At 42.1% G+C, this 15,226-nt stretch overlaps 1 protein-coding gene and 1 long non-coding RNA gene across 3 annotated transcripts in view; one reads left to right on the top strand and one right to left on the bottom strand.

The window, feature by feature from the left end:
* LOC115276341 overlaps positions 1–11,988 on the bottom strand; it is a 248,056-nt gene extending 236,068 nt beyond the window's left edge. Inside the window, exon 1 of the long non-coding RNA XR_003901893.1 lies at positions 11,800–11,988. This is a non-coding gene — a long non-coding RNA (uncharacterized LOC115276341). The remainder of the gene's footprint in view (positions 1–11,799) is intronic.
* A 92-nt stretch (positions 11,989–12,080) lies between these two features.
* Positions 12,081–15,226, top strand: part of RAD23B (RAD23 homolog B, nucleotide excision repair protein) — a 44,786-nt gene continuing 41,640 nt past the window's right edge. Inside the window, exon 1 of one of the 2 annotated variants that reach the window (XM_029920056.1) lies at positions 12,081–12,573. In XM_029920056.1, coding sequence (XP_029775916.1) covers positions 12,508–12,573 — 66 coding nt within the window. In that variant the 5' untranslated portion in view covers positions 12,081–12,507. The remainder of the gene's footprint in view (positions 12,574–15,226) is intronic. The other variant, XM_029920055.1, reaches the window with a different exon arrangement.

Genomic DNA, 15,226 nt, shown 5'->3' with positions numbered 1-15,226 from the left:
GACTGACACACTCTCTCTCTCTCTCTCTCTCTCTCTCTCTCTCTCTCTCTCTCTCTCTCTCACACACACACACACACACACACACACACACACACACACAAATATACATTATAAAATATTTTTTGAAAATGCAGTTTCTGGATCCATACCTGGAAATCGTGGCAAGGTAAATCTACATTAGTGCCTAGGAATCTACATTTAATTATACCCTTGATGAGTTTTATTTTTTTAATGTTTATTTATTTTTGAGAGAGAGAGAAACACACAGTGTGAGCAGTGGGGGCAGAGAAAGAAGAAGACACAGAATCCAAAATAAGCTCCAGGCTCTGAGTCTTCAGCACAGAGTCCGATGCAGGGTTTGAACCCGTGAACCATAAGATCGTGACCTGAGTCGAAGTTGGATGCTCAACTGACCCACCCAGGCACCACCCTTGGTGAGTTTGATGTAGGAAGTCCATGGACCTACACTTTGAGAAACACTTCATTTGATAACCAAATCACAAAACTAGCTACTACTTACTCTAATTTCAGGCTCTCCAGGCAACCTTCTGATAATAAGGCATTTTTCCATGTCCTCAGAGAAAACATATGTTGCTTATAATGACACATGTATTCCAGCTCGTGGGACAGCACTCTTTCTCGTTCTAAATAATAAATAGGCATTGGTTTTGTAGTCACAGTTTGATGAGCTTGGTAAATACTGACTTGCTCCTTATAAAAGGATGTGCTTACCATATGATACTGAAAAACTGTGCTTGGGGAATTGTGAGAAACAAATGTGATGTGTGCCAAATTTACTGAGATAAAGGATATTTCCAAAATTTCCTCTGTAAAGAAATCCTATGCCTGACATCATTATGGATGTTATGTTCTCTCTTTTTCTCTAATTAATAAACTTTATTTTTTTAGAGCAGTTTTAGACGCACAGCAAAACTAAGTAGGAAGTACAGAGAGTTCCCATGTACCCCCATCCTCCCCACCAACACAACCTTCCCACTGTGGACATTCTGAACCTCAGTTGTGTGTTTGTTATGCTCAATGACGCTACACTGACACATCATTACTACTCAAAGTTCATAGCATAAACTAGGGTTCACTCTGTGCCATACAAATGTTATGTTCTTTTAAGCAATTTAACTTAATAAGCATCTGTAAATTAATATTTTCATCCTGAACTTAATTCAATGTATTTTTCAATGATTTGTGTTGTGGTTTTCTGAGTCTAAATAAATGTGCATTACTGATATTTTGGAAAGCAGGAACATATAAAAAAAAATTACCAGTTATTCTACCACTCTGGGTTAACTACTGTGAACATTCTAATTTTTTTCTTTACGTCATTATTCTGTCTTTACACACATGTATTTTTAAATTTTTTGAAGATTTCTTAAAATTTTATTTACTTTGAGGGGTGCCTGGGTGGCTCAGTCGGTTGAGCATCCGGCCTCGGCTCAGGTCATGATCTTCTGGTTCGAAGGTCTGAGCCCCACGTCAGGCTCTGGGCTAACAGCTAGCTCAGAGCCTGAAGCCTGTCTTCAGAGACTGTGTCTCCCTCTCCGTCCGACCCTCCCCTGTTCATGCCGTCTCTCTCTCTCTCTCTCTCTCTCTCAAAAATAAAAAACACTAAAAATTATAAAATAAAATAAAATTTTATTTATTTTGAGAGAGACCAAGTCAGCATGAGTCAGGGAGGGGCAGAGGAAGGGGCAGAGAGAGAATCCCAAGCAGACTCTGCACTGTCAGCGAGGAGCCCAGTGTGGGGCTTGAACTCATAAACCATGAGATCATGACCTGAGCCGAAACCAACAGGCAGATGATTAACCGACTGAGCCTCCTAGGTGTCTCTATGTACATGTATTTACCATGGTGGTGGTAATGGTTGTCATTTATTTCTTCATTAAACTGGGATTATACTATATAAATCTCCTAACACTGTATCATTGTATCCTATTTTAATAATATTAACTCTCATCTTACCTGATTTGATCTTTCTTTTCAGTGTTTACCTAACATATTTGTTTGCCTAGTGCTCTCCTGAATGAGTGTTCCAGGAGAGCAGTGGTTCCATGAAAGAGTTCTGTTCACCATGAAAAGCCAGTACCTATAATAGTATCTGACACACATTATTCATATATATTTGCAGAATGAGTAAATACATGAATGTGTGGCATTTTATTCCGTCAGTAAATATGCTCCAAAATTGTGATTTATAATGATTAAGCAGCCATACAGGATGTACTCTGTTGACCCATTCTCCTAGCATTCAATAGTAAGGCTACTCCATCTTCCCGTTTTTACTATTATAATTAACAATAACACGTAAATCTAACTTATAAAAGGGCATTCTTTTTTCTGACTATTTCCTTAGGACTAATACCTAGAAACAGAGTGATTAGCACTGGGTGTTGTATGGAAAACAACTCGACAATAAAATATTGAAATAAAAAAAATAAAGTGAAAAAAATAAAATAAAACTGTCTTAAGAAAAAAAATTATTTTTAAAAAATTTTAAGTTTATTCATTTATTTTTGAGGGAGAGAGAGAACAAGCAGGGAAGGGGCAGAGAGAGAGAGGGAGACTCAGAATCAGAAGGAGGCTCCAGGCTCTGAGCTGACAGCAGAGAGCTTGATGCAGGGCTTGAACCCATGCATCACGAGCCCATGACCTGAGCTGAAGTCATATGCTTAACCAACTGAACCACCCAGGCTCTGCCAAAAATTATAAAAAATCTTAAAGACCATTTCACATATTGACAGCCTCCAAGAGTGTGTAGGGGACTAGAATATGCCACTCTAAAGTACACCACTTAGGCATAAGGATTATTTTGAGGGGCTCCTGGGTGGCTCAGTCTGTTGAGCGTCCAGCTTTGGCTTAGGTCATGATCTCGCGATTTGTGGGTTCAAGCCCCGCATCGGGCTCTGTGCTAACAGCTAGCTCAGAGCCTGAAGCCTGTCTTCAGATTCTGTGTTTCCCCCTCGCTCTGACCCTCCCCTGCTCAAGCTCTCTCTCTCTCTCTCTCTCTCAAAAATAAATAAAACATTAAAAAAAATTTTTAAAGATTATTTTGAGCTGGAGGCAATGAGAACTGACAGATGCAGAAAGAAGCCTACTGGAGCTTCCTTTCTCTAACTAAAAGCAGGAAGTTCTGAGAAATGAGGACTGCCTAACTCCCCTCTCCCATGTAAGTTCTATAGCCAGGAAAAGCACAGAAAGCCAACACTAAGATGGACCTCCACAAAGAAACCGTACTCCATTAGTTTTCCCCAAATATTTACCTTCCCACAGTTTGCCACCCTTAGAAGCCTGCAACCCTTTTCCTTTATCCTGTTACTTTTCCATGAATTTACTTTGCTTTGCTAAGATGTCACATAAGCCCAAGTTCAAACCATCTCTCTGAGTTACTTATCACTGAGTTTGAGTTTGCCTACGTGTATGTGCAATATATGTGTTAATAAAATTCTTTTGTTTTCTCTTGTGAATTTGTCTTTAGTCAGTCTAATCTGTGGGGTCCCAGCCAATGACCGTAATATGGATAGAGGGAAAAAAGCTGTCTTCCTTCCCTGTAAGTGTAAGAGGAAGCTAACAGAACTTTTAAAGGCTTAGATCTAAATGGCACAGCCATCACTCTCACTGATGTACTGGTTAAAGTCCAGCTTCGATACGGCAGGGGACTATACAAGCATATGAGTGCCAACAAGCCTAGTTCAGGGGAACATTTTTGTGCAGCTATTACATCACCCTTTCTAGTTTCCCAGAGTTCTTATGTCTTTTCGTTGGATTATTTCAAAAAGATTTGGAGGAGAGGAAAAAAAATAGTGAATTCTTCATTTTAATTCACCATCTTCAAAATGGAAGTTGAGTATTTGCTTTGAAAATGGCTATGTACAAGGGCGCCTGGGTGGCTCAGTTGGTTGAGCGTCTGGCTTTGGCTCAAGTCATGATCTCACAGTTCGTGGGTTCAAGCACCGTGTCGGGCTCTGTGCTGACAGCTAGCTCAGAGCCTGGAGCCTGTTTCTGATTCTGTGTCTCCCTCTCTTTCTGCCCCTCCCATGCTTGTGCTGTCTCTGTCTCTCAAAAAAAAAAATAAATAAAAAACAGAAAAAAATGGCTATGTACATTATTTTGGGGTATTTATATTATTCTCTCTCTATATATATATACACACATATGCATGTAGTGTAATATATTTACAGTAATCCTCATTCTCCAATCCCATCAATATCACTTAATTGAAAAAGTAATTTTTTTCTTTGAGAATGAAATCCCTTAGAAAAAGAATATATTAAGTTCCATAATTCAAAAAACATTTTTTAAATGCCTACTATGAGCTGGTCCTACAATTAAGATGCACAGCAATATTTTCAATTCAATTCAATAGTCAGTAACCAAAGCATTTATTTTTTTAAAGCATACTGAGCTCTTACTATATACATGGTATTGTGAGGGATAGAAACAATTGTAAGACATGGTGCTGTCTTCAAGGGGCCTTGCAATATGGAAAATTATCAAATGTAGTAAAAATGAACATCTAGTACCCACATGCAAAAGAAGGAAACTGGCCCTTCTATAACACTATATACAAATTTGACTCAAAACAGATCAAAGACCGACACCTAATAACTAAAACTATAAAACTTCTGGAAGAAAACATAGGAGAAACCTGCGTGACATCCGATGTAATGACAACTTCTTGGACATGACACCAAAAGCACAGGCTACAAAAGGAAAAATAGATGGGTCTTCATAAAAATTAGAGTTTTGTGCATCAAAGTACACTGGTATGGTCTGAATGTTTGCGTTCCCTCAAAATTCACATGTTGAAATCCTAACCCCCAAGGTGATTGTATTAGGAGGTAGGGCCTCTGGGATAGAATTAGCTCATCAGGGCAGAGCCCTCGTGAATGACATTACTGTCCTTATAAAAGGAACTCCAGAGAGAGCCCTCATCCCTTCTGCCATGTGAGGACACAGCAAAAAGACGGCCATCTATGTACCAGGAAGTGGGCTCTCACCATGCACTGAATCTGCCAGCACCTTGATCTTGGACTCCCCAGCCTCCAGAACTGTGAGAAGTAAATTTCTTTTGTTTATGAACTACCTGGTTTATAGTATTTTATTATAGTGGCCTGAATACACTATGACAGACACTATGAATAGAACAGAAAGGTAACTCACAGGAGAAAATATTTCCAGACCACTTATCTGATAAAGGGTTAATATCCAGAATAGAGAGAGAACTCCTAGAATTCAACAACAAAAAACACCCCAATTCAAAAATGGGCAAAGGAATTGAATAGATATCTCTCCAAAGAAGATCTACTAATGGCCATGAAGCAATGAAAATATGCTTATCACTAAGCATTAAGGAAATGCATATCAAAACCACAATGTGATACTACCTCACACCTGTTAGAATGGTTATTATTGGGGCACCTGGGTGGTTCAGTCAGTTAAGCATCTGGCTTCGGCTGAGGTCATGATCTCATGGTTCATGGGTTTGAGCCCCGTAAATTCATTAACAAATAAACATTATCTCAACAAAAAGTCAGTTATGATTTTTAGTGCAAAAGACAAGTCAGGTATATTTGAAATAAATCATGAATTAAAATCAATGTAGCTAGAAATGAAAAAAAATCTGTTGAATGCAAAAAAAGAATGTTGAGTCGGGAAAAATGAGAAAACAAAAAAAAAGAACCCAAACTGTTTAAACATATTGAACTTTAGCAAAAGATCCATTTCACAATTTATTACTAGCGGTTTTTCTAGTCTTGCAAAACTAATGGGAAAATCAGTTCAAATGAGAAAAAGGAATGTTGGGTTGTGTAAATGATACTGTTTAAACATAAAATATGTGAATGCCAGGCCTTTGCCCCAGTGGCTGGCTGACTACACCGTTAAATCAACTTTTCAAGTCATAGTTAAATAGCTAAGCTGAGAAAAGTAGTTTTGGAGGTAGGGTGGTATAAAAGGTGAAATTCTAGAAGTTAAGAACCACCTCTATGGCTGAATGGCTTTCCAAAAGGTTGTTATAAATTGTAAACTCACTAGTAAACTATGGAAATATCTTTCCCATGTACTTTTAATATTTTTGGAGGTTACTAAGTCTTAATTGTTAATTTTAACACAAAAGTGTCACCTTGTTTTAATTTGCCTTTATTCCTGAGTGGTTCAATTTTCTTCTTTTTCTGTTCCAGGTACTTTTCCTGGTGTTTAAAGAATGTGTGTGAGCAAAACAGAGACCCCTGTCCTCTAGCAGGGGAGACAGACACTACACAAAAAACATAACAGATAAATCAAGTTGCGCATAAGAAAACAGTAAGTTTAAGAGGGGAAGAAAAGGAAAGCAGGATAAGAGGCATGAGGAATGCTGGATGGGGAAGTGTGGGGCATTATCATTATGTCATATTACATAAGATGATAAAGAGGACAGGGTAGGTTTCACTGAGAAGGTGAAATTTGAGCAAAGATTGGAGTAGGTGGAGAAGACAGATATCTATCTACACAAGAGAGAACAAGACTCAGGTGGGAGTGGACCTGGCCAGTTCAAGGGATAGAAAGGAGGCGAGTACAGCTGGAGCACAGTGAACTTAGGGAATTATGTAGCTAACAAAGTAAGAAAACTAATGAGGAGGATGGAGGAAGGAGGAAGGGCATTGTAAACAGTGTTTTACTGACTGAAGTGGGAGCCATTACAGAGTTTTGAGTGTAAATGAACTGATCTGGCTACTGTAGTTAAAGCAGACTTTAAGGAGGCAAGAGTAGAAACATGATGGGCACATGAATGGGTGACCATGGTGGCCAAGATGGAGATCAGGTGTGACCTTGCAGTAAGGCTGATCTAGCTACCATCATCTCTGAATACCCAAACTGCCAGAAAGATCAGTGTTTAATCCTCGGAATGGTACTATTCTTTGAAGGATAAACCTGCCACTTGGTGGCAAGTTGATTGCGTTGGGCCCTGTGCATACTGGGGGCCAATTTATTCTCATAAAAATAGATATGTATTCTTGGCATAGGTTTACAATTCCAGCGAGCAGAGCTTTAGCCTGTAGCACTGTTGCAGGAGTTTACAGAGTACTTGATCCACAGACATGGAACCCCCATGCATCAGAGCATCCAACCAGTGACCTATTTTGCACTGGAGGTTTGGGACTGATCCCATAATAGGATCCGTTGGTCTTTTCATATATTACCGTCTCCAGAGGAGCCAACCTGAGAGAGCAATGGAATGACCTGTTGGTGGTACAACTGAAGTACCATCTTAGAGGGACTACTGTGCAAGAACAGGGTTTCATTCTCCAGAATGCAATCTATACACTGAATCAGAGAACCCTATAGGACACTGTTTCCCCAGTAGGAACACTAGTTGGGTCCAGGAACCAAGGTGGGGAAGCAGGAGGGGTCCCATTTACCAATCCCAGTGACCTCCTGGGTACCTTTCTGCCCCCTGGAGGGCCACCCTGCAGAAGCAATGACCTTGTATCAAGAGTACTACCAACCACAGAAAATAAATTCCCTAACTTCACTCTTTGCTCACTCCTATCTCCTGCAGGGACTCCCCAGGAAGCCAGCTGTGATAGTCCATACACGTTAGCCTTCTTGGAGCCAATCACTGAGCGAAGAAGAGGGAAGAAAGAATGATGGGAGGAAAAGGAATGGAAGATATCTGGCACATTCTCTGTAACAACTCTATTTTTTCTAAGCACTATTGATCCTCTTTATGTGCTTTTTATTTTTACTCTATTCATTTTGAAAGAGAGCGTGCACAAGTAGGAGAGCGGCAGAGAGTCCCAAGCAGGCTCCTCTGTCAGCGCACAGCCCAATACAGGGCTCAAACACATAACTGTGAGATCAAGCCTGACTCTAAATCGAAAGTTGGATACTTAACTAAGCCATGCAAGTACCCCAATCCTCTTTGTATGCTTTCTAAAAAATAGCACTTATCACCTGATTATAAATATCTTTGATTTTTAGTTCTTTATCTATTATCCCAGTAGATTATAAACTCCAAGAAGGCAGGGACATTGTTTTGTTCCCTACTGTATCCACAGCATGCAGAACAGTTCTTGGCACGAAGAGAGTCTCGATAACTATTTGCTGAATGAATAGCTTGAAGTCTGGCATTTTTGCCCTCATATTTCCTAAGTCAGCAGTTGCTACACCTCTGCTTGCTCATCTTTTCCTCTGAAACCATTGACTTATTCCCAAAAATGCAAGCAAAATTAACAGGCTTGTTATCAAGTATTTGGAATTAACAACTCCTACCCATCTTACTATCCTGAACAGCTCTTGAAGAAGGCCTTTATCCTACAAGGCCTTGCTCATGAACAACCTCACCTCGGTGGCCTTTGTGTTGGGAGGGTTGGGGTGTGGGGTCCTCTCATCTGTCATGTGAACTGTGGGGCTCTGCGTAAAGGCAACTACATCTTCCAAGGAGCCATACAGCCTGTCCAACCTGTGCTATTGGGCCAAGAGCGGTTATGCCTGGCATACAGGTTTTCCAGAAATTAAAAGAAAACTAAAACAACTTTTTATCTGAATACTGTACTTTAGAAAATGTATCAGGTGAATCTTTCAATTGGCATTTAAAATCTACTGTTGCCAAAACTATTTGGGGGAATATATATATATATATATATATATATATACACACACATATTTGAAAATTTGTAAAGCCACTCAAAACAGTGGTTATTTCTAGGAAGGGGAGCAGGAGGATTTATTTTTAATTGATCCCTTTTGTACTATTGATTTGCTTATTTTGCCATGAGTGAAAGATTTTTTTTAAAAAATATACTCCAATATATGGAGAGGCATTTCTCACTGCCTTTTACTTCAGATGGACAACAGTAGTTGTAGCAGGAAAGGTTTTAAAATTATAATAAATAAATACATAAATAAAAGTATAATAACCTTAATATAAAAGGTTATGTTATAATAAAAATAAATGATAATTTAATATTATAAGTGGATTAAATTTATAATAAATATATATTATAACAAAACTATTAACAAATTATAAAATGTTTTCACAGGTTTTATTACAACTATTTAAATTTCCACTAAATTGGCTGTTAACTAAAGTTACTTCACCATTTTTTCAGCCAAGGCATATGGAGCATTCACACTGCACCAGACTCTAAACATACCATTATGAGTAAGAATGACAGAACACTAGGCCTCATGAAGCTTACAGCTGAATTAGGAGTCAGTCAACATATACTACTGAGCAGCTACTGTGTTCCAGGCTCTGATCTAGGTGCTTGGGAAAGACAATGAGTTAGGCAAAACAAAAACACAAAAACAAAGATGGGAAGTGAGTAGTAATGTGAGACAGACCATAAACAGGTTGAAAAATAATAATTTCAAGTAGATCCATGGAAAATTTTAGGCCAGGATAATGTTGCTATCTCGTGGCATTTTGTTGGGGCCCAAATGAAATTATCCACATAAAGGGCATAGAATGGTGCCTCGCCTAGAGGGTTATTAATGTTTATTATAGATCATTGCAGTTGTTGGGGAAGTGCTCTCCAAGGAAGTAAATTAGGACCTGCAATCTGAATGATGAAAAGGAGTCAGCCATTCAAAGATGTGGGAAGACAGTTCCCGGCTGAAGTAACCATAACTGCAAAGTGCAGAGGTGAGAACCAGTGTGGCCAGTTCGAGGCATGAGAGAAAGCTGGTGCAGAAGGATGACAGTGAATCAGCAGGAGACAGAAGAGAGAGGAGACCAGAGAATTTGGCAGGACACAGATCGTGTGAATTCTTCAAGCCAGGCAAAGAGTTTGAATTTTCTTCTCAAATGTAATTAGGCATTAAGAATAGATATGAGGGGCACCTGGGTGACTTCGGCTTGGGTCATGCTCTCACAGTTCCTGAGTTCGAGCCTTGCATCAGGCTCTGTGCTGACAGTTCAGAGCCTGGAGCCTTCTTCAGATTCTGTCTCCTTCTGTTTGCCCCTGCCGCTCTGCATCTCTCTCTCTCTCTCTCTCAAAAAATAAACAAACAGTAAAAGAAAAAAGAATAGATGTTATATGATTTGATTTACGGTTGAAAAAGCCTACTCTGACTGCTGGAAAGGCTAACAGGAAAAAGAGCAGAAGTGGAGGCAGTGAAAGATAATGATGAATTAGCCTAAGGTTGTAGAATTAGAAATGGTAAAAATGGCTGAATTGGGGATATAATTTGGAGAATAAAGTTGACAGGACTTGATAATAGATTAGATGTGGTGGGCGGGGAAATAGGAACAAAGGAGAGATTTACCAGGGCTGATGATGAGATTTTTGATCTGTGCACCTGAGTAGATGGTAGTACCATGAACTAAAATGGGGGGAAGCCAGGACAGAAACAGGTTTCAGGGAGATGAGAGATCCAGAGAAAAATCAGTGGTTCTGTTTGGTTGTGATAGGCTCCAGAAGGCTGTTATACTCTAAGTGAAAATATCGTCTAGGCAATTGGCTAACTATATACACCTAAGGGGACAGGTCAAGCTGGAGGTATTTCAAAACAAAGCACAAAATGAAATCACCTGGTGACTAACAGCCATACAGGAATACAGACGGCAGAGGATTAGATATTGAACTACAAGACAAGGTGTGAAAAGGGAAATGTCAGGTCAGTGGAGAAGGAAGTTGTTCAATGAAAGTTCTGCTGTAAGAATTATATCTGAGCACTAAAATCCAGGAAAAACCAAGCAGTGACACTGTCTCAGTCAGAACCATGGCACGGAGATGTAATTTGCAACTGATCATATGATTAGTGGTATAACTCTAACTCAGTTCCTTTATACTTGAACCACTTTATGTCAAATGTATACTTTATAAAGAATACCTGGACACCTGGACCAAGTTCTCTGGGGTCATTCTGCTTGGGTTCAAATGCTGGGTCTGTCACTTACTAGGTGGGTGACTCCAGGCACATTACTCAGCATCTCTGTACTCCACTTTTCTTATCTGTAAATGAGCATACTACAAATAGCTAACAACTTAGGCGATGCTTACTATGCTCCTTGTACTAAGTCTTTACATACATTACTCAATACCCCCTCCAACAATCAATGGAATTATTATTATCTGTACCTTACTGATGAGGGACAGGATGCACATTTACCCATTCCAATAATATTTATTGTATGCCAGCTGTCAGGCACGTTTCTTCACACATCGGTTAACACAACAAAATCCTCGCTTTTGAGCAGTTTCAGTCTGGGGTTTGGAGGAAAAGAACGATGATAAACGTAATAAATATGTATATTATCTAGTAATTACAAGATGATAAATGCTATAGAGAGACAGGAAAATAGAGCTAGTACTTGAGATTTTGAGCCCAGTATTAGGGTAAACTTCACTGAGGTCATATTTGAGCAAGGGTTTGAAGGAGGCGAGACAGTGAGCCACTCAAGCATCTGGGTAAAGAGGACTAAGACGCAGGCACGACAAGTGCCAAGGCAGGCTCTCAGGCAGGAGCACGTGCCTAGCACCCACCAACAACCAGAGCTCAAGGGAGAGGAGGGAGACGTGGTGAAAGGCAAGTGCTATGTATCCAAGCTCTCTGACTTCTGGGTGACAGGAGCCACGGGCAGTTCCGCCCAGACGAATGAAAACACTTGACCTCCTATATCGGTCCTTCTATTTACGCCCAACGTCCACCCAGGCAGTGTGGCACAGGGGTCTGTGCTCTCAGGAGTAAAGGACCAGAGTCGTCACCACAGAGGCTCAGCCATACGGCAAGCGCCCAATAAGCGCCTGCCCAGTACCGTGGTTACCACGATCCTTTCACTCAAACCCCGCCTCAACCTACCGCCGCTCGGCTTCCACTTAGCGCGGTCTCCACGTAGCGCTTCCCCGGCTACGGATTGCGCAACTCAGGCAGCCGGGAGGAGCCTGGACGTAGGCGGAGCAGCGACCGGCGGGAGAACGCCCCGGGTGCAGACGCCACAAGGAAGCCCCGACAGCCCTCGAGACGCCCACTGACTGCGCTTGCGCACGTTCGATCCGGGCCGCCGACATTCCAGAGCCGCAATCCGCCCCGCCCCAATTCCGGGGCGGAGTTCCTGTCCGCGCCTGCGCACAGCCTCGCCGCACCCTACGCCTGCGTGCTTAGCTAGCCCGGCCCCATCCCCCAGATTTTTTCGGGTGGGGGAGGGGGTGCGTCTCGGCGAGTCACGTTGATGGCGGCCACCAGCTTGTGGTGAGCTAGCGGATTTTCTGCCTGTCTCGCAGAGCCCCTCGTGCCTTTTGGACTCAGTGGCCGGCTCTGGGCGCGTGAGGAAGCACGGCGGCCCAAACTCTTGAGGAAGACCGCAGTCGCGGAGGCAGCGGCGCGGCCCGGGCCCAGGGCTGGGGGAGAGGCCGCTCCGCAGGGCGAATGTGACAAGCCCCCACCCCCACCGCCTTCCTCCCGAGTGCGCGAAGAGCGCGGGCGACCCCGGGGCCCCGCCAGGACACAGACCCCGCCCAGCGGCCAGCACCCGGAGCAGGCCCGGCAGCAGAGCTGCACGGCGGCACCATGCTGGTCACCCTGAAGACCCTCCAACAGCAGACCTTCAAGATCGACATAGACCCCGACGAGACGGTGCGAGCGGAGGGGAGCGCGGGGCCGGGGCAGGGCGGGAGCGGCTGCGCGCGGGCGTCGGGGAGCGCGAGGGGCCCTCTGGGCCTGAGCTGGGGGTGGCGCGGCGGTTCTGTGCTCTGGGCCCGGGCCTCAGCTCCGAATAGGGCCCGGCAGCGCGCCGGATCGGGGAGAGTCCTCAGCGCACCCGGGAGTGCGCGGCGAGCGTGGGGTTCGAGCTCCGGGCGCTGGTTAAGGCCTGAGGGCTTTGGGCACGGGCAGGGCCCGGGGTCTCGGCCCCGACGGCGTGCGGCCCACGCGAGCTTTCGGAGTTGGCCGCAGGCTTTGTGGCAGGAGTAAGGGGAGGCAGTGGCCGGACGCCGAAGCCCTGGTGGCAGATGGCGTGGAGCACACGGCCGCCGGGCACAGGAGGCCTGGGCCTGGGAGCTCTCGATTGTGGGGCCAGAGGGGGAGGGGAGGTCAAGGCCTCCGCGGTGACGGAGTCCGGCTCTCTGGGTGCTTAGGTGCGGGAGGGAGTTGTAGGCGTCGCCACTACTCCTGCGCGGACCGGGCTAGGCGCTAAAGTCTAGGAGGTGGTAACTGGAGATAATGAGCTTTTAAAAAAAGATATCAGGTTCCGTCAGCCTCAGAGTGGAAGGTGAGTGGTGGTGGAGATGAATTCTTTGCCTCTTCTCCAGAACTGGTAACCCTTTTATTTGCATAAAGTATCGTGAATTGTTTAGCCGCAGTTCTCCCGCCTTCAAGTCTACACCCATACGTAATTCGCACTTCCCAGGCCGTTTGGTGGTGAAGATTTTTTGCGTTAGAGCCCTTCGAATCCAGGCTCAAACTCAGCTCCAGGTTCATGACTCCTCTGTTGAAGTCTTGTGATGTAGGTATTGGAAACCCTGCATCTTTTCCCGGCCCCCAGATGATAGCATTTCAGGGAAGAAAAAAAGAAAATAAAAACTTTGAATCTCTTCTGTAGTCAAACCCTCAAAACACTTTGAAAGTCCACGTGGTAAATTCTCATGCCATCTTAATGTATTTGTGATTGCGAGAACTCCGTACAACTTTATGCCAAGAATCGAAAAACGCCACCGGTGTAAATCTATTGCTTTGTTTTGGAATTATGGTTCTGTACACTATTAAGATTGTCATGTTAAGTTTAAACCAACTACTTCCTAACAATATGTATTTTAAAAAATAGTTGATTCTATTTTTGGTGGAGATCAGGGGTTTTGATGATGTTAAATAGACGAGTGCTATTTGTGACTCTGTAACTTATTTGCTATACACCTGCCTTTCAGAAACGTGAGGCTATAATGGTATTTAATTGGTGGTTAGTAAATGAAATCAGTCATTAGCAATGGCTATCTTTGGGTGAGAACGCAGTGTTATGTTTTACCTGTCTCATTTAACTTAAAGTTTCCTCATCCTTAATTATTTAAGAAACATAGTTTGCAATCTTTGTGGAATTGTGGCACAAAATAATTTTATTTCAAGAATATGTAGAAGTATGCTTTGTGATAAATTCTTAAAGGTACAGGAGATAGCAATTATAGAGGAGAAACTTTTCAGTGTCCTCAGAGTAATGGACAACACGCTGTGGAATGATATTACTAATAGAAGTCGAATTTTTCTTTACTGCTTAGTGTGTACTAATAAATTAAAGGATGAAAGTTAAAGTGCAGCTGTCTAACATTTTCAGACAAAACTTCATAAAATGTCTATTTGACTTTCTTTTCAGTAATACTGGTGCCACAGGAACTTTACCAGTTTATAATGTTCAGAATTAATTCTAGAATGATTGAAACCTAAAGGAGACTTTTGTAAATATCTGTCGATTTATTGAAGTTATGCATTGACTTTCTACAGCTCTACTGGATGTTCTATATAATTTGTAGAGCTGTTTAGGCATTTTGTGCATTATTTTAGAGCCAATATTGTTTGTTGTATATGTTCTTAACTGTATTTGCTGTTTACCAGTTTATTTACAAGGGAATGTCGTTACATGAATTATAAATATGCTTCTAAAAGTGTATTTTCAGAAAGCTAATTGTTAGACATTGGCTTCTTCAGCTTTTTGTCGCTATTTTTCTAACCATAATTTTGTTACTATTCATATGAGTATAAAAACTAGTATTGTTAGTTTGGAGCAAGAAATGAAAACATTTAATCATTGATAGAGAGCATTTACATTAAGATGACTTGTAGAATTTCTTTTCTTTTTTTAAGAGTTTATTTTTAGGTAATATTTATACCCAGTGTGGGGCTTGAATTTACAACCCCCAAGATCACAAGTCCTGTGCTCCACCAATTGAGCCAGCCAGGCACTCCTTGTAGCATTTCATTTTAATGGATTTAAAATTCAGAAATGTTAATAGTGATTTTTTAAAATATCTATATTTTTAATTTTTTTTAACGTTTATTTAATTTTGAGGAAGACAGAACAAGCAGGGGAAGGGCAGAAAGAGGGAGACACAGAATCCAAAGCAGACTCCAGGTTCTGAGCTGACAGCACGGAGCCTGATGTGGAGCTTCAGCCAACCACGAGATCATGACCTGGGCCAAAGTCAGCCACCTAACTAGTTGAGCCACCCAGATGCCCCTTGTATCTACTTTTGACATAGTATTTGAGTTGAATTACTGTAAGGAAAGAAACAGTGAACGTTCT

The sequence above is a fragment of the Suricata suricatta genome, chromosome 13 (genome assembly GCF_006229205.1).
Source record: "Suricata suricatta isolate VVHF042 chromosome 13, meerkat_22Aug2017_6uvM2_HiC, whole genome shotgun sequence".
Taxonomy (NCBI): Eukaryota; Metazoa; Chordata; class Mammalia; order Carnivora; family Herpestidae; genus Suricata; species Suricata suricatta.
This window is presented reverse-complemented; position numbering and strand designations above follow the sequence as displayed.